Source organism: Struthio camelus, chromosome 1 (genome assembly GCF_040807025.1).
Source record: "Struthio camelus isolate bStrCam1 chromosome 1, bStrCam1.hap1, whole genome shotgun sequence".
NCBI classification, from domain to species: domain Eukaryota; kingdom Metazoa; phylum Chordata; class Aves; order Struthioniformes; family Struthionidae; genus Struthio; species Struthio camelus.
Window position 1 is genome coordinate 205,989,227 of NC_090942.1, and position 23,119 is coordinate 206,012,345.

The following is a 23,119-nucleotide window of genomic DNA, read 5'->3' on the forward strand; positions in this document are numbered from 1 at the left end:
TGGGGTGAGTGGCAAGATAAACTGAATAGTGTTACCCTCTGCAAAGGATTTGCTGTCAAGAACTGTGACAAAGACTGTGGCTTGGGAGGTCAGGCACATTACTCAGACAGTAGTTACAGCTGTTTCTGGGTCAAGGGCTGAGACAAGGATTGGGTATGAAATTGCCCTTCCCTCTTAACACAATGCTGTAAAATAAAGAAAAATGAAAAGCAATTCCAGGAACTGTTCGGTGAAATTGGAGAGGAGCAAATTGCCTGAGCTGCTGCCAAGAGAGACAATTATGGACATTCTCTGTGGCAGACAAATTCTCTTTACAATTATCATTACAGTGCTGTAGTGCCTTGGAGCCCTTCCCATGGAGTAAGACCTCACTGGTCTCAAAAATTTTTTTCAGTGAGCATTCTCCATTTCATTAGAGAAAGCATTTCCTGCTGTACTCCCATCCCCACAGGTTTTTTGAATCTCTATTGCAATGAAGGATAGATCGTCCTATGATACTTTCACACCTTGAGCCTTGCTCGGGGCACAGCAGCGGCTTTCTTCAGTGTGTGTTTCCTATTCTGATAAAATCTTTTGTTTTCGACTCACAAAAAGAAAAAAAAGCATGCAAAAGCCCCACAAGAAACGTGCTGAACAAATGATCGTTTCGCATGTGTAACGGTACCATTTGCACTTCCTCACAAAACATTTATTAGTCAGTAGTTGTCACTAGAGAATTTCCCAAAGAACATCTCTTGCTATTACCGTCATGCACCTGGGGTGGGGAGAGACAAAATGGATGTATTTCTAAACCTCTTCCCCCTGCTCTTTCTGACCATAGTTGGAGAGAGAACTTGTTTTCAAAGTAGCTGAGCAAATTAACAAAATAGCAGTTGCTTGGGAGCAGACAACTCATGTTTTGCTATTGAATATTGAACAATGGGTGAAATCATTCTTCGATCCCTTACACTCCCCTCATTCATCTTCCCTGTAAAGTGGGTCTCTTTTCCAAGGCAGGCTGTCAGTATCATCAATGTCACAGCGGCTCTTTTGTTGCTGCTGGGACCGCTCTTTTTGATGGACAGTAGAAATTTGTCTGGTTTTTCAATTCAGGCCCTCATTGCACAATTCAGGCAAGAGAAACCAATCACCTGGATGTTGCTACTGCATTGATTTTTGGGCAAGGCATTCTGTCATTTTGTGGCACAGTTGCTTTCAATCTCTGCTGAGGAAACTTAGTAACATTTCTATAAAAGAAAAATACTTCCTTCCATAAAAAAATTTCCATTTGTCCATACTTTTTTCATTCTTTGTTCTTTTCCATAATTTCTCAAGGGACTGCGTTTTCTGTTTCTTAACTGAGCCATTGAAAATGTCCATCCCAGTCTAAGTGATCCCTCAGAACCTAATATAAATGACTACGCAGTAGAAACGGCAAGTGAAAACTGGGTGGTTTGAAAAATGAACAGAATGAGAACTGACTGAAAGTCAGTCCATCCTGACTTATGTGAACCTGCCCTCCATCCGCTCCCCAGCATCCTGTTAGATATTGTGCTTCAGAATGGTGTTAAAATCCAGATAAGAACCTCCCCCTAGCAGTAAGCTGGATTTATCCATTACCTTGCAGCTTCACCGCTGCGGCAAAAAAAGTTTCGTGCTCTCAAAGAACTCCTTTCCCGAGTGAAACACTGCCCTTTGCTTAAAGGAAACTGTGCAGAATCGCACTGAGTGGAGAGGATTTTTTCCAGCCTTTTTCATATAAAAATAAAACGTCAAATGGAGCCCTAAAGGCAAGCAGTGAAAGTTAGCAGCATGGAGGTTTATAACACAGGTCCGCTGGAGAATCGCTAGCTTGACCGTGCAGCTTATTTGAGGGAAAGTGTAAAATGTGTTGTTACATGGGAAATAGTAATTCACTCTGCAAGGTCAGTGCCTCTCTGTGGGGGTTCAGGAAAGAGCAGTAACTCTGGAACATTATTGTTCTATTAGTATGTTTAATTTTGGCAGTGTGAATAAGATGACTGAGCAGAGGTGTCCTGCTGACCATTACAAGCTGTATACCAAAGACTTGTTCTCTAGGTTCACTGCAGATTTCTGAGCATGTGAGCAAGTCTCAGAAATACTAATATGTTAAAATAAATGAGACTGAAGTTTCATTTTACTCTGCTTCCTCTGAGAAAACCCTTTTCTTGGATGAGGAGAGGAAATGAGGTAAAATTGTCATCCCTTTCCTAACTGTTGACCCCATACATTAAAGTCATCTCTCAAAAATCACAAGATGGCAGAATGATTCTATTTTAAAAATAGCTTTTGAATTTTAATTGCTTTTCAATTTTTGCCCTTCTAGAGTGCATTTGTATCATTGTTTCTCCTCTAAAATCATGAATATTGGAAACTTGAATTGAAATGAAAATTTACAGTATTACCTTATTACATGATGCAGAGGGTTATGAATATCAAGAATAATACTGAATATTGCAAAAGCTTACACACTGTTTCAAGCTCTCTTCTTTGTCTGTAACTTGAGGTTGTGGAAAACACATTTCCTGTTCTGACTGCAGCTGCTGGTAGAAGAAGCTATTGTCCACAGCAGTTGCAAACCACACTCGTGTCATAGTTACTGGCCTTTCTCTTCTCATGCAGTTCTTCCAAACACTTCTTAAATTGTTTCAGTCAGAACTGGTTGGTTTGGCTCACGGACTAACAATTTGCTCTTTAGCTTAAATATAAGCCCATGAAGCCAATATACCTGACTGCGCATGAAGAGGGTTAGGGAGTACGCACCTGAACTGCTGGCTGCCTGGAGGAAGTGGTAAAATCTGGGAGGGAAAAGACCCAGTGTATCAGTAAAGAGCATACATCACGATGAGCACAGGCTTTCCTTTCTGGGCAAGACCTGCGCTGTTCTTGCTTCTCCTCTCTCAGCCACAGTTGAGAGTCTTTTGCTGTATAAAGCTAAGGAATGAGCACAGCGTTTGTCAAAGCTGCTGGAATGTCCCTTGTATCCGCCCACTTACTTTGTTAATTGCTTCCTAAAGGGGGCTGATGTGCTACTTTTTCATGCAATGGCTATTAAGCTCTATCAGTTATGATTCTCTGCCTAGTGGTGATCTACGACAGGTTTTTCTTCAGAAGATGCTGCTAATTGTCATAGCATAAAGTGAACAAAGATGCAAATATGATTTACACATTGAATACCATCATGGAGATGATTATTCAGTCAGCGTTACCACTTTTAAAACATACTATCCAATGCAAATAGCTAATGAATTACCCCAACATTTTGCTCAGACTTTAACCCAAATAATGTTACTATTATTTGGCAACTGTGATTACGTTTGGTGGCAGACACACAGTAATGATTTGATCTTGTCCCAGAGAAATTGTGTGTCAGTTAAATACTTGCTTCACCTGAGATTTAGCAGCCCCTGTCATATACTATTGGCCAACTGCAACTTGTATGTACTTGAACACATTTTTTAAAGTTGCGCTTCTCCTGTCCAGACAGGTATTGAGCATTGGCAACCTGCCAGCTATAGAAGCCATATGTTAGCCATATGGAAGCCCCAAACTGGCTGCAAATGGAAGAGAAAGTGGCTGGAAGATAGTTCTGAAGACGGATCGTAGCAACGGGGAGCATCAGGCGCTATGTGGAGTCTGGGGGAGTCTGTTGAGCCACATCTTTCCCTTGCACAGTTCTCCTTAATCTGGGCTCCAGATGAGAAGTCCGAGGCTCAGGTAGAGTCCTTTTGGGCAGCAGCAGCACCTAAGGCTGGAATTCGGCCTTCCCATACCAATACTCTGTATTCATGGCCCTGTGAGTCAAGCGCCCACTAAGCTGTGTGTGCCATGACATGACATATTTGCTGTGACATTGACCTGGCAGGCTGTGGAACGTCTCCTAGAAGTTGGTGTGTGTGTGTGTGTGTGTGTGTGTGTGTGTGTGTGTGTGTGTGTGTGTGTGTGTACGTCTGTAGGTTTGAGTATGAGGTCTGGAGCAGGGCTGCGGGCCTCGGGCACTCACATGTCCCGGCACCAGCAACTGGGGACAGCGGGGATCCTGGGGGCAGCTCCTGGAAAGGCTGAGTGTCTACGGGCAGCTGCTGGAGGGATCCACATCGTATGTTTATGTATATATATGAGCTTTCCACTAATAGGCTTTCATTCTGATGAGCTGGTGAGTGGAACAGCATGAGGCCATCAGCGCTGCTTGTTTGCGCGAGTGCTGTTGTCCGTCGGCGTTCACCTCTGTGGCCACGTTCATATACGTTCATATATTGTATATATTCATATATATGCACGTGCTGTATGCACGCTAATTGGGAATAGGTGCTCAGCCCAGGCTGCACCTGGGCACAGGGGGGTGCGGCAGCCCCTCTCTCTCTCGGGCTGCCGGATGTGGCAGCTCCGAACGGAACTGCCCTTTTCTCGCAGGGGGAAAATGGCGGTTTGCCCTAGCAGCAGGGCAGCACCGAGACAGCCGCAGGCCCTTACACAGCCCTAACCCTGCCCTACGGAAACCTTTCGCGCGGTGCCAGCAACGCGCCTGGCCCGCGGGCGGGCTGCCCGCTTCCTGCGGCGCTTTCGCTTAGAAACCCTTTTTTTATTCTTTTTTTTTTTCCCGGATCATCCGTGCTGCCACGCCCCTCGCCCCGCCCCCGCCGCAGCGCCCCGCCCCAGTTCCACTGCCCCTCGCCCCGCCCCCGCCGCAGCGCCCCGCCCCAGTTCCACTGCCCCATCGCCCCGCCCCCGCCTCAGCGCCCCGCCCCTCGCCCCGGAATCCCCGCCCCTCTCCCCGCCCCAACCCCAGTGCACCGCCCCTCGCCCGCGCAGCTCCCAGCCGTTGTTTACGACAGCGCCGTGCGTGCGGTGAAGCTGCCCGGCGGCTGCTTTACGGCCGGGCCATGGCGTCGGAGCTGGAGGGCGAGGCGCGGGTGGCGGCGCGCAAGGAGCAGAGGCGGCGGGAACGGGAGGCGCTGCTGGCACAGGTGGGACCCCCGGCCTCTCCCCCCTTGCCGGGCAGAGCCTCTCCTCCCTCCGGGCAGCTGTGCCGTGGCGTACCCGCGGCGAGGGGAGGCCTCGGCCGGCGGCCTCCTTCTGCCCGGCCCCGAGGGCGGCCCTGCCCGCGTCCGGGCCCGGTCACGGCGGCCGGGGGCTCCGGGGGGAGAGCTCGAGCCCCTTCTCCCCTAGGGAGAGCCTTGTGCTGTCTGGCCAAAAAGGGGGGCTGGACCGCATCACCGGCAGTGACGAAAAGCTTTTCATTGGCAGCGGCCTCAGTTTATGTGTTTTGCCATTTACAGTGGTATTGATCCGTTCGGTATTTCACTTATCGTGTATGCCAATTCTTACATTTAAAGGCAATGTTTATAAGAAAATTAGGCAAGTCAGTGAACAGCAGCAACTTTGCCAGAACACTTTCATTTCCTCTTTGAAATCAAAGAAGTTCATGAGTATAAGAATAGTAAAGGAGCGTTTTGCATGACGTCTGGAGCCTATGGAAAGCTCTGTGTAAAAAGTTAACTTGGAATACCTTGGGTAACAGATTGCACTGAATATCCCTGTTCCTCTCGATGGCTTTCTTAATAAATAATGTTGAAATGCAGCTCTTCAGAGAAAACTCTATTGCTTGGTGCCATGATGCATTGAACTGCCCTGTCCTTCTCATTTTATAGAAAGTCCCGTTCACATCCCACTTTTACAAGATCAGATTGCGCTGTATAATGTTTATTTTAAGATTTGTTGAAACCAAGTAGTTGCTGTTCTTAATCATGCTTAGGAATACTTGAGAGCTAGCCAGAAAACAGAGCTTGTTGTACTTGGCACTATACAAATACAAGGTAGTATAACTTCAGAGAGTTTATATAGACAGAATAGCCACCAAGTGAAGCAACAGATATAACACCAGCTTGATGACTTCCTAGGGAAATGTATGTGCTTATAATTTATTTTTTCTTCAGAAGGTAATATAATGGGTAGGTAACAACTTGGACAGAAATGGGAGAGCCTGTTTTCGTGGAGCCAAGATATTAACTGATTGGTTACATCTTGCTGTAGCGTGAGCCAAGAGTTGGAAGTCTCCCTCTCATAGATGTTTTTGTCAAGTTGCTGCTACTATGAGAGCTATGTTAGATTTTATTTGAAGCCTGCTCATATGCTATCTTTGATACTTGTGCTGTAAGCTGCTGATTCTTGGTATGCATGTAGAGTGCATCCAAGTAGAGTGAATGATAAAGTAGTAAATGTCATGTTTGTTCCGTTGCATGATTTATTTTGAAGTTTAAGGACTAGGAGATAACTACATAGAAAGAAAAGTGAAGAAAAGAGTAAGAGGAGAACTGTTAAGGAAAAAGTCTAAAGTTGTGGTGACGGACTTTCAAGAGAAGGAAGACTAAAGTAAGCAGCAAACAAATCTTACTGGACAATACTGTTTTCAGAAAAAAAAGGAATTGGAAAGTGGCCTGAATATCCCAAGCGGCCTACAGGGTAGCGATGTTCTTCCTCAAGGTAAAGTCAGAGAGAAGACTAGAAGTAATATGTTGTGTGGGTATCTCCCTTGCACAGTTAGGGATCTAGGAGCGTTCTAGTGGAATATAGTAGGCGATAGGATTTCCCTTAAGTAACTTATTTGTTGAGTGGGATGTAATTACACTGATTCTGTGCTGTAGGAAGGGTGCATTACAACCTTGAATCTTTTCCGCCTTTTGACAAGCAGTTAAAGGAAATTCCTTTGACTTGGTAATAGTAAATAGTACCATCCTGTGAAAGTTTTACTTTTCATTTTGTTTTGCATTTTTCGCTACATTTAAGTTGTTACTAGGACTCCTGCTTTGCTCAGTTCAACCTCTTGGGTCTTCAGAAAATACTTTTAACTGGGAATGTTATGTAGGCTGCCATTTTCCTATCTCACATTTTCTTCCCACTTGCTGCTGCTTGTACTGCAAGCTCTCTGGGACAATTTTAAAAACCTTTTACTCATTTTACCTCTCATTTTAAAAACCTTTTACTACTACAGTAGCAGTAGTTTATTAAATAACCATATTCCTTCTTTTTATTTCCTTCAACATACGTCAGCAGTTTAATATGAAATAAAGTTCTTCTGTGAAGATGTTTGCAAATTTTTGGTGTAATTTCCCTTCCCGAATACCTGTGGGTGATTTCACTTCTTTTGTTCGTATCTGTAAAATACTGTTAATTTTGACTCATAGATACAAAAACATCACAAAAGTGTTTAATGTTATAGTAACGGGATTGTGATATTAATTATGCTGCAATCTCTGAAAAAGCTCATTTGCAGGTAGCTTTAACCTGTCATCATGCCCGTTTAAGTTCAGGGAGACACAGTAAAGCTCAGGAATTGGTTTTGGTTGCAGTAGTGTTGGAGAAATGCTACAGCAATGAAATAAAGCAGCTGTCATAGAGGAAAAGGTTGAAGTGGCTGATGTGAACGCTTAGTCGTCCAGAGCATGTGAAGTAAGAGGTGGTGAAGGTGGTTTTGCCAGGGTTTGAGTTGGTACTAGAAAGCACAATATCTTGAGCGCACTGGCTACAGTTCCACTGTTAGGATGTCTCGAAGTCCTTGATGATACTGTAGCCTTGTAGGTCCTAACTGTCTGTTCCACCCATTCTTATAGGTTTGGATGCTGTTCTTCAGCTTTGTTGAAGACTATTAGAAAAAACATGTTCTGAGGTTTTAGGATGAAACTAAATCTAAATCCTTGCCATCAGAAAAAGAAGGACAAAGCGGAAAACAGACAAACCAAAAACCTAACCTCTTCTTGACAGCACTCCCTGAAGTTTTATGTAGGAAAAAATTGCAAATGGGAAATTGTTTTTTTTTGTTTGTTTGCATATCTCCTTCTTCCTAGGGAAGGAAAATAGTCCTTATTTGAAGAAAATTAAGTATTTGTGAAGTTATAAACTCTTAAAGGTGTTCATCTGTTCATTAAAATATGGATATTGTCGATAACAACCATAAATGAGAATGGTTTAATGTCTTAAGTGTATTGACTTTCTCTGGTTTACCTAGACTAATTTGATTATGGTCAGGTTGCATGTTGCTATAGTAGCAGAAAAGCACTGTTGCAGCAGTTTATCCTGGTGCATTTTGATCCTCTTTCTTGCTAAGGCAAAAAAGAAATTGGTGTAGTTTGTCAGACTTACTGTGCTATGTAAGGCTTAAAAAAAAGGAGTGAGAAGCTTGGTGGAGGTTGGGGTCACCTTGTGATAGGGTGCTAGAAATAGCAGTAATTTTTAACATGTGACCAGCATGTGGTCAGGACAGATGATTGAGGAGAGGAGCTCTGCTGGACCTCATAGCTGTGAGTAAGGAAGAACTGGTTGGAGAGGTGAAGGTCAGAGGCAGCTTCTGCTGCAGTGACTATGAGACGGTGGAATTCAGGATCCTGCAAGGAGGGAGCAGGGCAAAGGCGCAGAATCGTACCCCTGGACTTCAAGAGAGCAGACTTGGGGGTGTTCAGGGACCTGCTTGCAAGAATCCCATGGGCTATGCCCCTGGAGAGAAGAGGGATCCAAGAGAGCTGATTGATATTCAAGGATCTCCTCCTTCAAGCTCAAGAACAGTTTGTCCCAAAAAGCAGAAAATCAAGTAAAGGTGGCAGGAGACCTTCATGGATGAACAAGGAGTTCGTGACAACATTCAGACATAAAGAAGAGGTGGACAAGAGGTGGAATAGAGACAAGTGACCTGGGAGGAGTATAGAGACGGTGTCTGATCATGCAGGGATGGAGAGCCAAAGCCCATCTGGGGTTCAGTCTGACAAGGGATGTGAAAGGCAGCAAGAAAGGCTTCTCCAAGTATTTAAGCAGCAGAAGGAAGGCTAGGGGAAACATGGGCCTGTTGCTGATTGGGCAGGGGCCCTGGTGACAAAGGACATAGGAAAGGCTGACTGCTTTCTTTGTCTCAGTCTTTCCTGGTAAGATGGGCCTTTGAGAATCCCAGGCCCCTGAGATTAGAGGGAAAGTCTGGAGAAAGGAGGACTTTCCATTAGGAGAGGAGGACCAGGTTAGGGAACGCTTTCAAACCAGCTGAGCGTACACAAGTGCATGGGCCCTGATGGGATGCACCTTGAATGCTGAGGGAGCTGGCAGATGATGTTGTGAGGCCGATTGTGATTGTCCTTGCAAGGTCATGTCAACTGGGAGAGGTTCCTGAGGACTGGAAGAGAGCCAGTGTCGTTCCTATCTTTAAGAAGGGCAAGAAGGAGGATCCAGGAAACTAGAGGCCAGTCAGCCTCAGCTCGATCCGTGGGAAGGTGATGGAGCAAAACTAATCCTGGATGCCGTTTGCAGACGTGTGGAGGAGAGGAAGGTGATCGGGAGTAGTCAGCATGGCTTTTTAAAGGGGAAATGATGCTTACCGAAGCTGATAGCCTTCTGTGATGAGATGAGTGGCTTGGTGGACGAGGGGAGAGCTTGTCTGCCTTGACGTCAGTAAGTCTTTTGTCGGTGTCTCCGCTAGCGTCTTTGTGGACAAGCTGAGGAAGTGCAGGCTGGAGAAGAGTTCAGTGAGGTGGACTGAGAGCTGCCTAAGCTGCTGGACTCAGAGGCTTGTAATCAGTGGCATGAGGTGTGGCTGGAGGCCACTCGCTTGTGGTGTCCTCTGGGCCTTGATCCTGAGGCCAGTGTTATGTAATATCTTCATTAATGACCTAGGCCTGAATGCACCCTCAGCAAGTTTGTAGATAACCTAAAATTGGGAGGAGTGATTGATACACCAAATGGTTGTGCTGACATTCAGAGGGACCTTGACAGGCTGGAGAAAAGGGCCGATGGGAACCTCGTGAAGTTCAACAAAAGGTCAATGCCAAGTCCAGGAACTGAGGAGGAATAAATCCATGCAGCAGGGGAGGCCAGAGCTGACTGGCCAGGGAGCAGCTTTGCAGAGAAGGGCCTGGGAGTCCTGGTAGACAACAAGTTGAATATAGGCCGGCAAGCCTTGTGGCAGTGGCGGCCAACAGCATCCTGGGCTGGATTAAGGTGGTTCTTCTCCTCTCCTCAGCCCTGATGAGGTCGCATCTGGACCAGTTCTGGGCTCCCCAGTACAAGAAAGGTAGAGAGCTACTGGAGTGACAATAGCAAAGAGTCACAAAGAGGATTAGGATGAGAAGAGGCTGAGAGGACTGGGATTGTTTAGCCTGGAATAGAGAAGGCTCCGGGGGATCTTTTCAATATGTATAAATGACTTGTGGGAGGGTGTAGAGAAGATGAAGCCAAACTCTTCTCAGTAGCGCTCAATGATAGGATGAGAAGCAACGGGCATGAATTGAAACACAGGAAATTCTGTCCTTGAGGGTGGTTTAACAGTGGAAAAAATTGCCCAGAGAGATGGTGGAGTCTCCATGCTTGGAGATAAGCCATCTGGGCAGCATGCTGTAGGTGACCCTGCTGGAGCAGGGAGATTGGACCACATGCTCTCCAGAGCTCCCTTCCAACCTTAACCATTCTGTGGTTCTGTGTTGTAATCTTGGAAGTTCCTGCTTTTTGCTTTGGGAAGGACAATGGGGGCACTGTATAGGTCTGATAATTCAGTCCTAATGCTTCCAGATGCTCTACAGTTTCCAGAAATTACTGAGCTTCAGCAGTTCTATTTCTGTAAAGGTGAGAGGAGATGTTGACTGGAGTCACCTTAAGGAGCTTTTAGTTATAGAGATGCTGCAGATATTTAGTCTGTGTAGATTGGGCTAAAATGAAAGGAAGCCCTTCAACTCTGGTTACAGATACCGTTTGTTTGCTGATGGTTAGGACAGCAAGTAATCTGAGGGAACCTCTCCTGTATCTTCAGAAGTAATCCTCCCAAAATCACTGAGCTCACTAGAAAAATCAGGAATTAGCTGTGTATTTTCTTTCTGTAAATTTCATATACACAAAAATCAAGAGATTATTTAGTAGATTTTGAAACAGTTGTAGAAATAGAATTAATTTCTTCATTAGTTTTTACCTTTAAAACAAAGAAACTGAGGAGATTGCTTCCTGTTGATTTTTAATTACTGTTTCATGATTTTTTTCTGGTTATGATTGTTTCACACACTTCAGTTGAAGAACCAAAAAAAAACCTCTGAATGCCTTGATAGAGATTTCTCTCTTAAATTTTGGAAACATCTTTTTTCGTGTAGTCTGTCTTCTCAACTGCATTGGTAAAGCACAGCAGCTGGTTATGTTTATCATAATGATCAGTAATCAAATAATTAAATGTTGACATGCAAAGTGCTATCAAGCTCCAGAAAGAGCATCTTATTTTGATGTGTAGGATAGTTCATAACACCACTGTTTGAATTTGCAAGTTTAGAAAGGGAAAATAAGGTACAAATTTTTGTAAATGCAGGGATGTATGCCTTTTTAGAGGAGAACATAAATTCTCCCTAAAAACTAGCAATACTACAATCTTGAATCAGTCCCTGAATCTGTATCATGACATGGCATTTCTGTATTTTAGTGTTGATCATCCTCTGTTCTGTAGTTTTTGATGGACCTGGATGAGTCTTTTACCCTTTTGTCTGTATGGTTGATGTGATTTGGCCATTGCTTATATAGAATTACTGTCTTTTAATTGTTAGGAATGCGTGATAGATGGCAAATTTCTGTTGATGGCAGTGCATGTTGATTAAAAATACACGTGTAGGTAAATAAGCTTACTCATTATTTCACATAAATGTGAAGATATATTTTCAAACAATGCAGATAAGATCATGGTACCTTGAAACAATCTTATCGCACAATATGAAATTATGTTCAATTTTACTTATTTAGGTTTTGGAAAAAAAATGATTTGAGATGTGCAATCCCTTATTACTTTGATTTGTCGTCTTTGATTCTTTTGGCTTAGACCTCTACCTTTATTTTTATTTTACATTTTTTGTTTTATTTTCTTTAAAAACCTGACCTAAACCTTAAAAAAAAAAAACAGTGTGTAGTAATATCACTTAGTGCACTGTAGGTAAACTCTAAACAAGCTGTAAAATGAGCAGGTTTTCCCAGTGAAGTACTGCTAGGTATTTCTTCTTAAATCAGCGTAGCTGTTGGGTTGTTGCAGTGGATGATGTGTGCAGAAATAGTGAAATGCTTTGGCAATATTTTGCACTTCATTTTTGGTGAAAAATTACAGAAATTAATCTTAAACCAGAAATTAATAGCAAAACGTGTCACTGTTTTCGTTTTTAGAGCTGATATTTGTTGGAAGTTGTTTATATGCAGAAATACTAAGCACGTTTCATGTTCTTTCCCTTATAAAATCAAATCCATCATGAAGTGTTACATCTTTGACTCTCTTTCAGAGGAAGTAAGCACGTCAATATTATTATATTCACTGAAATCTTAAATCTTTGATTAGTATTAGAGAAATACAGTACTGAGAAGTGAATCCTATCTTTTGACAAAAGATCTCTATATGTGTTTTTGCAACCTATGCCTTTAATGTAAAAGAGAGGTCATTTTAGAAGCCTGCTGATGTCTCAGTTTTTATATTCTGTTAGTCCTTCCTTTAGAGCTCTCTCTGCCACGGGCCTGGAGAAGTCCTGGGTCAACATGATTCCCTATGGTTTGCTAGCAGTAGTAGCTGCAGGCAGGCGTCTGTTCTGCTGTGGTGTCTGCAGCTGTCCCAGCAGAAACAATTCCTGCCTTCCAGCTGCTGCTCACTGAAGATTGTCGTCACGTATGGTCTGCTTTCTAAATTGCATGTCAGATTGTTCTGGGATGTTTTTTGGTCACAAGAGGTTTCGAAGTTATTTCCTGTGTACCTTTTGACACGCAGATGACAAAGAGCAGTGATGTTTTCAGCTGTCACAGCTGCGTCCACAGGAGGATGAGGGTACAGGCAGCACTAATGCAGTTATGATTTGGCAGCCTGGCATGGAAACTCATCCCTTCTGTATGTCTCCACTGCTGTCCTCCTTCAGGAATTCCTTCAGGAATTTAGCAATAATGGGAATACTAAGGTAAAAAAGCGTAGCCTAAGCATTGATAAAAATAACTGCGTTATCGAGATTGAAAATGCCTACAGGAACATCAGAATTATCAGAGAAGGCATATCCAGGTTCCCTGAAGATAAGCGCTCATATAACCAGGCTTCTGCAGCCCTGAGCTTTGTAATGATGCAAGCTAGGAGAGTAACTCAGGCCGCAGCAACCTCTCTTGACAGTTTAATATGGGAACTGGTAAATGAATAGAGTGGATTGTATGACAGATAGAGGTAGTCCCGAAATCAGAAATTAAACCTCATTGTTTAGATTTTGGGTATCTTATGTTGGTATCCTAGGGATTGGGCTAGCAGTTTTGTCTTTTTGTCCTAACAAAAAATAGTTGCCCAAAGGAGTTGTTTCGCACTTCTCCTTTGTTCTCCCATACCCTTTCTCCCCAGGCTGCACTTTTTTTCTTCCTTCCTGGTGCTGGAACTGGTAGCTTGCATGACCTTGTAAGAGGGCTAATTTGGAAGTTAGATCTGCAGAAAGCTGTCCCCTGTTCTTGGCAGGATTCACCTTCTGTCAGTTTAGTCCCCTGAAGTAGCCCCCCCTGAGGCCAGAGAAGAGACAGGCCAGTGCAAGGAAAGTGGTGGTACACACAGATGGGAGTGCGGAGTGGAGCTCTGCCCTTCGATGGCAGGTATTTGCTCAAGCAGCTTAGCTGTGAAGCCAGACAGCCCACTTGATCTCTCTGCTGATTGTGTTTGTTACTCTATAGTGGTACGGTATTGGGCTATGGAGTGTCTTCTGACTGTTTGTTAGAGGGGAAAAGGGAATTTTTCTGTGTTTTGATGTTGAAGTTGGCTTTTGGATGGTAGCGTTTTTCATCTTATCCTGAAAGAGCTGGAGATTGACCACCGTTAACAATGAGACACTGCATGGACTTTTTAGTGATATTGAAAATTCTCTATTGCCTTGCTGAGAGCTGAATTGATAATTGGAGCTGGGGTCAGGAAAGAGTGCCGGTCAGGGTTTCTGGGCACTGGAGAGGGAGTGGTTTAGCCTCCCTCCTTAAGGTGCGGTGTGACCCGCTTCTGGATATCTTTTGGGTGCTGTTGTGTGACAACTTCTGTTTATTGTGCAAACTAGTCCTGCCACTGGCAGCGCCTTTGAGCTTTTCTGCTTCTTCCTGGGGTGGCATGCTGTAGTTTTTGTAGATTTTGGTGTTTGTCTCTGGTGTATTGCGGGCTGTTTGGACAAAGTTTCGTAGCTAGATGCTCTGGTCAACAATTGTGCAAGCCTGGTCTTAATGACCTACCTCATCCCTGTACTGAAAAATGGAAGGGACTTTCCTGAACTCAATTTCCTTCCTCTTTCAGATGGGACTGTGAAATCAAAGATCCTTTGACTTGTTTGCAGTAAAGACTCCAAAGAGTTTACTTTGTCCACCTTGGCTAACATCGCTACCATATTGCTGTAGAATACTATTTTTATAAGAGATTACCAACAGACGTTTCATAGTGCCTTGCCAGTATTATACTTTACCTAGTGCCTATTGCAAAGAGGACAAAGAGCAAGTTTATTAGGGTACCCCAGAAGTAAATGTAGCATGCTGCTTGCCTTTCATGATACTTAGTTGCTTTTAACAGTACTGTGTGTTTGTGTGCCGTGCCTGCACCCTCACTTGCAAAGTTAATGCATTGTTCTGAAATAGAAGTTGTTTCAGATATGTAGCATCTTACATTTATGGTGAAGAAACATAAAAATATTGTTGCGGTGGTGACCTAAAATGTACTTAATGTTAAGTACTTGTCTGTAAAGGTGAAAGGATAAATTGTTGATATTTTTGTGGTATCATAAAGTATTAATGAACCTTCATTTGAAATAAACACTTGAATTGCTATGGGTTGAGAGATGTTAAACTATTGGAGTTGACCTCTATAGAATATAAGAATAAGGAACTAAAAGTAGATGGATGCTGGTTAGCCATGTGTGATTATAAAGACGAGTAGAATAGGAGGTTAATGTCTGCAGCTAATAAAGAAAGCAACTTAGATTTCCCCTCTTCCCCCCCCCCCCCCCCAAGTGAAGCTTGAAATAATTGGGGAGGTGAGAGGAAAATCTTCCTTGATTATAAAAATGAATATTGTAATTTGGTGCTAGAGGGAGCTAGATAGTTTTTAGAGATAGAAAGGATGAAAGGTTATAGCTGCTAGCTTTCTAGCCTGGCGTTAAATTGATGATTCAGGTCAAAATATAACTTCTTTAGTCTTTTATAAATCCCTAGGCAGCTTTTTTAAAATTATTATTTTACATATGGATATTGTTAACAATCATCTGTATTTTTTGTCTTAGTCTAAGAAAAAACCAAACTTTTCTCTACTGCTTTTTGTATCTGTCTCTCTTTTAACAGTCTGGTGGTAATGCCACTAGAGATTCATCTTGTCGTATTCAGGAGACCGCAGTCTGCAGTTTAATGATGATTTAGAGTCATTCTGTGTCCTGGATATGTATTTACATACTTTATTCAGGAGTTTGATCAACCTCTTTTATTAGGATCACATATCTCATTTACCTAAATACTTGCCTATATTTTTCCTGTTTATTTGTAAATCTAATAAAAAGTGTTCGTGCTCCTTTTGTACCTTATTTGTAATAATTTCATTTTGTTCAATGTGTATTTGTAACTTTTGTAAATGTAATTTTTGAAGGAAGTAGTAATTTTATTTAAAATATACTTTTTATTATAGAGATGGGAAGGAGTCTAAATCACAAAAAAGACCAGCAGATAAATAGAAAGAAGGTAGTGGAGAGTAAATGAATGAGTGTCAGTTGAAGAGTACCTCCCTCTCTCCCCACAAAAGAAAATAAAATGTCTGAAATGTAAAGAGGAAATGAGTTTGGGGGGCAAAAGAGATGAAAAATAGGAGAAAAAAAGATGCTTAAAAAGAAAACTTAAAAAGAAAAGAAAGAAAGATGGAAAACTTGTACTACTCTTGTAATTTATAAAACAGGGCAGCCAGCTCCAAATGTGTAACACTGTCGCCCTTTGGACTGCTTACTTTGCTAAATAGCTTCTAACTGAAGGACTGTGGCAGAGGTTTTTGAAAGTAGTTTGCGTTATATGAACTCTATTTTTAGAATTTTTTTGGTAGATGGGTGTAGAGTAATATTCAAGGAGAGCGCAGGAGGAATTTAGATTTTTTTTTTTTAATTTTACCTATCAGTGCTCAGTTGAAATATATTTTGATTTACCTTTTTACTTAACAGTTCCGATTTTATATTGTTAAAATGGACACGCTTAAGGGACCATTGAAGTGCTAATGTATAATCTTTACTGTAATTCGATTAGGAATAGCGACGTGTTTGTAAATGTGTATCTGGACTGTGATACAAGTTGAATAGGATTGTGTCAGTTGCTGCTTAAAATTGCATAGACTATGTGAATAAAGATTTGCTTAGTTTTGGTTAACCTTAATTAAAGGTTTTTTTAACATGGAATGTGGACAAAAACTGTAATAATGGTACTTCATTGTTTATCTGTGGAGCAAATCTGAGGTAATATCAGATAAATACCCTATTTATTGAGAAACCAGCAGATGATCAACTTATTCTAATGCTTGTCTTGTCTCTACTTGCCTTTGTGGTTTGTTGCAGATAAAATGAGAATATAATTTCTTATTTGTCTCTAACAGGTGATATGAAGTGGTTTTTTTTTTTTGAGATTTTGAATATGCTATTTTCAGATTCTGTGTTGTGCTTTATCTGGAGCTTGTGCTTGATACCTTTAAGACTACTGAGTCTTCAGTAGCAATAAGAAAGAAATCTAAAAATACTTTGGAAGAGAACATGCAAATTTGATGTGATTTGAAGCAACAATGGATTTTCTGCTTTATGCAGTCAACATGTGGATATGTATTCATACACAGATGTAATCTCAGCTAACCAAGAGAGTCCTATAAAATCCGTGTAATGATAAACTGATGCTGTGGTAAAAGTCAACCAGTGTCTTGAAATAACTATTTGGGAGTTTATACATTTCAATGATGAAAATACCAGATTGGAGAAAATAACTTTATTGTACAATTAGAAGTAAAATAGTGCATTTATATTTAAAATACTTTTGACCTGACGAATACACAGAAATCGGGGCACACGCTCTTGCTCGTTATGCATGAAGTTTGCTTTGCAAGTGATGGTAGAGTGCAAACTCGCTAGTGTGCTGCATTTGCTGCTCTGTGGTGGGGATGCAGGCTCTCTGGAAGCCCCCTTCAGAGACTTTTAGGGTAGCACAGAAGCAGCTGGAATTTACTGTCTGATTGGGCCAGCCCAAAGATTTTACTTCCTGATTTACAATTTTGTGGTAACAGTTTTATAATAACATCTGTTCCTTGGCTATTTACAAAACTAAAACTTAATTCAGCTTCTCACGTGAGCCTGAGATACTGACACAGGATCTTGTCCTTTCTCTAAGGAAGAGAAAGATGTCATTACTGTAGGTCCACACCTTACATGCAAAGGAAGACAGACTTGCATCTTCTAATATTAACTGCCTAGTAAGGAAAGGAATATAATAAATGAAGAAATGTTGACAAGCTGATCTTGACTGACCTTCATTTGAGGTTTTCATAGGTTAATATGCCAAAGTATTGATGGTAGGGTGAAAGTGAACTGTGAACTTCAGCCTCAGCCCTTTCTCTACGAAAAGTGAAACAGTATGTGGAAAGCTTATCCTTTCCCAGTCTAAACCTTGACAAGATAGTCCGTGTGTACTTGTGGAGCAAACAAGCTTGAAGTCTATATTTTATTGTTGATGGGGTTTTTTTGCCATCTAGAACGTTATTAAAATTCCCTGTTAGCCAGCTTTTGTGAAGTTTATAATTAGATAGAGATGGACACTAGAGATAAATGTAAGTTTTGTGTATGTTTGGTTTGTAGGGGCTTTATGAGTTGCATAGCTGAGGATATCCTTCGCTTGCCCATGAATGTGGCATGATTAATTACTTTATTTTGGTCAGATGAACGTATTTTTAAGACAGAAGGGTCATCATGGTCTGTATGGACTAGACCAGAGATTAACAGTCAGTGATTTCTGCATCGAGTTTCAGGGCTGTTGTTCAAGCTTGAGATGTGTTTCAGGGTTAGCGAAAAGAGCTTTTTGGATTGTGTTAAGGTACTAAAGAACATGCTTGTCTTTCCAGACTCCTGGTGGGTTTGAAGTATTTGGGCTATACTTGACAACTATTTCACTCTTACTGGATTATAGTCCTGCTTGTTTTTCTGTTGTTTTGTTTATTTATAAAACTCAGAACTATTTTGATGCTGGAACGAATATCTCAACATGGTCTAACTCTTTCCTTATCCTTGCCTTTTGAGTTTGAAGATAGACCATTCACTTGGTCCCTTATAGACCATCTGATTTGTTCTAGAGCTGTTAAGTCCTAATAATTTTCAGCTACTTAACAAAATTTCCGGTTCTTGGCCTCTTTATTCCAATTGACTTACCCTAACTTGTTCTGATTTCTCAAAGTCTGTCCTTCTGAAATTAAGAGCCCTAGGTCCGAACCTTCCTTTGTTTGAGTTTAAATGCATTGGAAAGATCATCACCTTCTGGGGTTACTGAGAAAGTAAAGGATGAAGCTTTAAAAGGGTGCTTCGTTTACCCTAGGCATGTGTAGTATTCTGATTTTTATTGTCCTTTATGCTCTTTTCAATATTGCTAACGGCATTGTTTAAAAAAATACGTTAGCACTCCTAACTTATGAGTTGACTTTCTTATTTTTTAGATTGTATTTTTGTTCTTTGAACCATTATAGTGAAAGAACACTGACAGTTGTTCTTTCTCCAAGCCTCCTCTTCTAGCCATACAAGAGCTAACATTTTTTATTAAGAAATTCAAGTGTTATTCTCTGCTAGAGAAGGTGAACTTTCCGTGAAACTTCAGGAGTTCTGGAACTGGAATATGCAGAATCCTACTATCCTTTTTCCCTAATGATTTAAGACTAGTAAAATCATAGGAAAAATAAAAGCTGTGATTTTCATTTTCAATCTCAAAAAGGGAAATCCTTCCTGAGACCATGGAGCTCTGCAATTCCAGATTTTTCACCTGGCTGAGGTGATTTCTGAAGCTGAATGTGCACGAAGATTGAATTACGAGCAGTTTACTTTTTAAATTAATGTCTGGTGAGCAGTGCTTTGGGATGGGATAATTGACCAGAGAATTTTTTTGAAATGGAAAATCAGAAAGCCAAGCCCTCTTTATGATATGTTATGTACTTCATGAAGGTTGTAAGAACAGGAGGCTTCTCAAAATGGAGAACAGAAGTTGAATGTCTTAGTGTCACCCCATTATTTAGGATGATATCAATGCAGGAAAGGCTGCAAAGCTGTTGGCTAGGGAAGGGAGTTAGGTAATGCAGTTTAACTGAATTTCCCATTTAACATGTAATCCTAAAATATTTTTCATGCTATCCTTTTGAAAGAAAAGTTCTCAGGCACAGTTCTCAGAGTTGTGCGCTGTTGTGTTACAGCGTGACTTAGAGATGTGTCTGCAAGTAATGCTGCTGAAATTTGGCTGTTTTTCTCCTCTGTTCACCGTAGGCCAAAATTAGTTATGAGAAGGAGCAGAGGCAAAAGCTACTAAAGCATCTGCGCGGTGAAGATACATGGATGCTTGCTGATGTGAATGAACGTGTGGAACAACTGGAAAAGGTGAGGGAACTGTAAATTGTGGAATTATATTTTTAGTTTTTTTGGTGCCATCGTATGAACGGAAGGAAGGCTTCAGTGGCTTTAAGATGCTCTGAAAAACCTCTCAGCTTCTAAATTCCTTTTACTTCAAAGTTAGCTTTCTTAAACTGGAAATAATCTTCTACTCAGAGGGAAAACTTCTGTGATTCAGTTACAGCTTTAATTCCTACCACATGCAGGAGGGCAAGTGCTGCCAGACAAGAATTGTACCAGGAGAAGAATTATGGAGGATCCGAGGCTTTTTAGCAAGCCCTTGTGTGAGGGATCACAAGAAAAGCCCTAATGAAACCTCAGAATATTCCGTTTTGGGGTATTGATTTAAAATCTGTGTATTTCAAGATATTTCAAGAAAGGACATATGTGCATTGATACAATGATTCCTAAGGAAATAGCTTTGAACAAAATAAGCAGTGTGTAGAAGATGTACGTATCGTTCCAGTGCCTTAGTTCCGGAGAAAAATATATTAGAGGTGGGGGGAAAACATCTCCTGTAGATGTGAGGCATGAAAACTAGAAGGAGTACAAAAGAGAGGATAATGGAAACAAAATGTGTAGCTGTGTCCAGCTGTGTGTAAGTTTTGGCTTTTTCAATGCGATTTGGTAAGCAGGTTGTGATCACTTTTGTTCTGTGCTGGAAATCTGGTTTAGTTGATTTCATTGACAGACGTTTACTTGCAGGAACATTCTGTGCAGAAAAAAAAGAAAAAGGATAAACATTCCCGAAAACCTAAGAAAGAAAAGAAGAAAAGCAAAAAACAAAAATCTGAAAAGAAGGATGACTTCCTTGATAGTTCTTCAGTAAGTAATAAATTTTAAAATGCTTCAAAAGACATTTTTTAAAACCTGCACTCTTTCAGTCTCTGTGGGCAGACATATTTTGTAGCCTTGTGTCTTACTCTGGCCATTTTCTTTTGGGGAAAAATTGTGCCAAAGTGTATCTTTTTAATAAACCAAGTATTTAATCAATTTAAAAGGTGCCATTATTTGAATGTCTCCAAATTTTGTCAAATTCCTTTCACACATTGGGAACTAAGAAATTTACAATTTTTCAGCAGAAAGAAATTGAAAAAAATCTTGATTTTTGGGAACTTTTGGGAGACTGTGGAAACATTCATACGTTTTCTGCAGTCAGTGCTATATATGATGGAACAATGTGTCTAAAATTGCAGATACTCAACTTTGATTTTAAGCCTGAATCACTACTGCCTTTTTCCATGGATGTTCAACTGGGGCTTACTCGTCTATGAGTCCAAAGGAAGGTTCACGTTTGTGCGTTTGAATCCCTATACCGTTACATTGAGGGACATTGAGGCAAAGCAGTAAAAAAGACTTGATTGCAAATTGTGGTCCTGCTTTCTGGCTGCCATGTATAAAATGCTAGCAGGATGTTTTGCTGCAAGTCAGGTAGCACTGTGATTTTCTTCTTAAAGGTTTTCTTTTGTTGAGAGACGCATGTATGCAGTATGATGAGACTTCTTTTCCAGGGACAGATAACAGAAGTGAACTGCGTTTTTCAGGGTGGAACCTAAGCCACAAATAGGTCCCACATTTCCTGTGGGAAGCATCAAAAAGCCTCAGATGGCATCAGTGGATCCCAGGATACAGCACAGTCCTGACTAATAGCTTTAATCTAAAGTTTGTTATTCCTGTGACAAGTTCCTATAAATAATAGAGAAATGCTGTCCATTAGAGGACTGCTTGCTCCAAGTGTAAAATCTCAGTGCCCTGTTTGCAATTGCAAGTGTGGGAAGTGGGATATGGAAATAGAAAGAGAATGTGAAATGTTTTATAACACATTGTGTTAATGGTTTTACATTAATTCTTCTTATGTAAAACATACTTGGTCATTAATTTAAAAATTTTATATTTGTAATATCATCAAAACAGTTTTTTGGTTTTGTTTTTATTGTGACAGTTTGTCTCTAACAGCTTTGTAATTCTATTAAACTGCCAGCGAGAGCTAGAGTTCTTGCATACTGTGTTGATGTGCTCGTGAAACCTGGTGTGAGGTTTTGATCATGAAGCAACAATTTCCATGTGAAAATATCACAATTATTTTTACTATCAATGTTATTTAACTAATTAACTGTATTACATTAATAATGGTTAGCACTATGCATCAAGCTGGATTAGCAGTACACTTTATTAGTATTTTCTTTTTATCAATATGTAATAGTATGTTGTTGTAATTATTCTTTACATCAAATTCAATATTTTTAGGATTCTTCAGTTGAATGGGTTGAGTCCAATGTGTCACAGTCCGATACTACAGAAAAGGCTTGGAAGGTCAACGAGCACTCGGATACTACGAAAGAACCTTCCTTAGAGGTGAGCAGTCTGATAGCTACTCCAGAAATATATTCGGTGTGACCACGTGTGAAACGTGGTTAGGTTTCCTGAGAGCTCTTTTGAAATGTGTTGAACAAAAACTATTTTGCAGACAAATGTCTGTGTTTATCTAGGTAAATAATACATTTCTTTCACTAGAAGACTTCCCTGCATGATAGTTATTTAGTGTTTAACAAGGCGCTAAACTTAAGTTCGCCTGGTACCAGTTCCTTTTATTATATTTTGAGGCTCTAGCCCATTAGCTTGATTTCCTTACTGAGGTCAGATTAAATATCCTGACTAGACATGTTATTTTTTTCTTCCTACTTAAGGTGGTTATTCTACAAGTGAGTGGATTTTTGCTTCTGTGATGCTTGAACAGATGTAAAGAAGTAAGGGAGGTGCAAAACTTTTCATCAACAGCATTTATGAAATCAAGGCCGTTTTTGATCATCTTAGGTGAAATCTGTGCGTGATAAGCAATTTTTATTCTGGAAAACTGAGTCATTCTGAATTGAGCTGCTGTGATTTTAATAACACAAATGTAGTCACATATTCATGACATTGTCTTTCAGTTGTATTAAATCGCTGATTTTGAATTTAGTGTTTACTTCCACTACTGAGAGTCCTTGTTTTTCAAATCCTGGATTTGTGTATCTGGTCAAGAGAATTAAAAAAGATTCTCTGCATCACATGTATCTTCTTGGTAAAGTAAATAGTAACAAAATATAAATCATTCTGTATGTCATGATAATTTATTCTGCAGATCACTGGTTTCTCCAAACATTTACTGAGTGATAGATATCCCTTGCTTTGCACGCTCTGGGCACGTTTACATTTGGATGAGAAGTGTGCTTTCAAAATAAAACCCCTGATCATTCCTACTCTCTGTATTTTGGTTGACATGATGGAGCAGCCCTGGAGCACATAAACTCGTTTTCTTATGGATGAAACTAAACTGGAAAGTGTGTTCTCAGAGTGTACCTAAGGTGCTCCATGGGACCAGACTTGGATTAGTCCAAAGCATAAAAAAAACAAACAAGCAAGCAAGCAAACCAAAAAACCAAAGCAAAGCAAAAAAAAATCCAAATGAAGCTGCAAATACGAAATGTATGTAGTGTGGATTTCTTGTCCTCAGCACCAAGGGT

The 23,119-nt window shown here is 40.9% G+C and overlaps 1 protein-coding gene across 1 annotated transcript in view; it reads left to right on the forward strand.

Annotated features, from left to right (window-relative positions):
- The first annotated feature begins 4,814 nt into the window (after positions 1-4,814).
- The window catches only part of CWF19L2 (CWF19 like cell cycle control factor 2), an 85,557-nt gene continuing 67,252 nt past the window's right edge, over positions 4,815-23,119 (forward strand). Inside the window, exons 1-4 of the mRNA XM_068930345.1 lie at positions 4,815-4,967; positions 19,494-19,604; positions 20,322-20,441; positions 21,864-21,971. Of these exons, the coding sequence (XP_068786446.1) occupies positions 4,884-4,967; positions 19,494-19,604; positions 20,322-20,441; positions 21,864-21,971 (423 nt within the window). The 5' untranslated portion in view covers positions 4,815-4,883. The remainder of the gene's footprint in view (positions 4,968-19,493; positions 19,605-20,321; positions 20,442-21,863; positions 21,972-23,119) is intronic.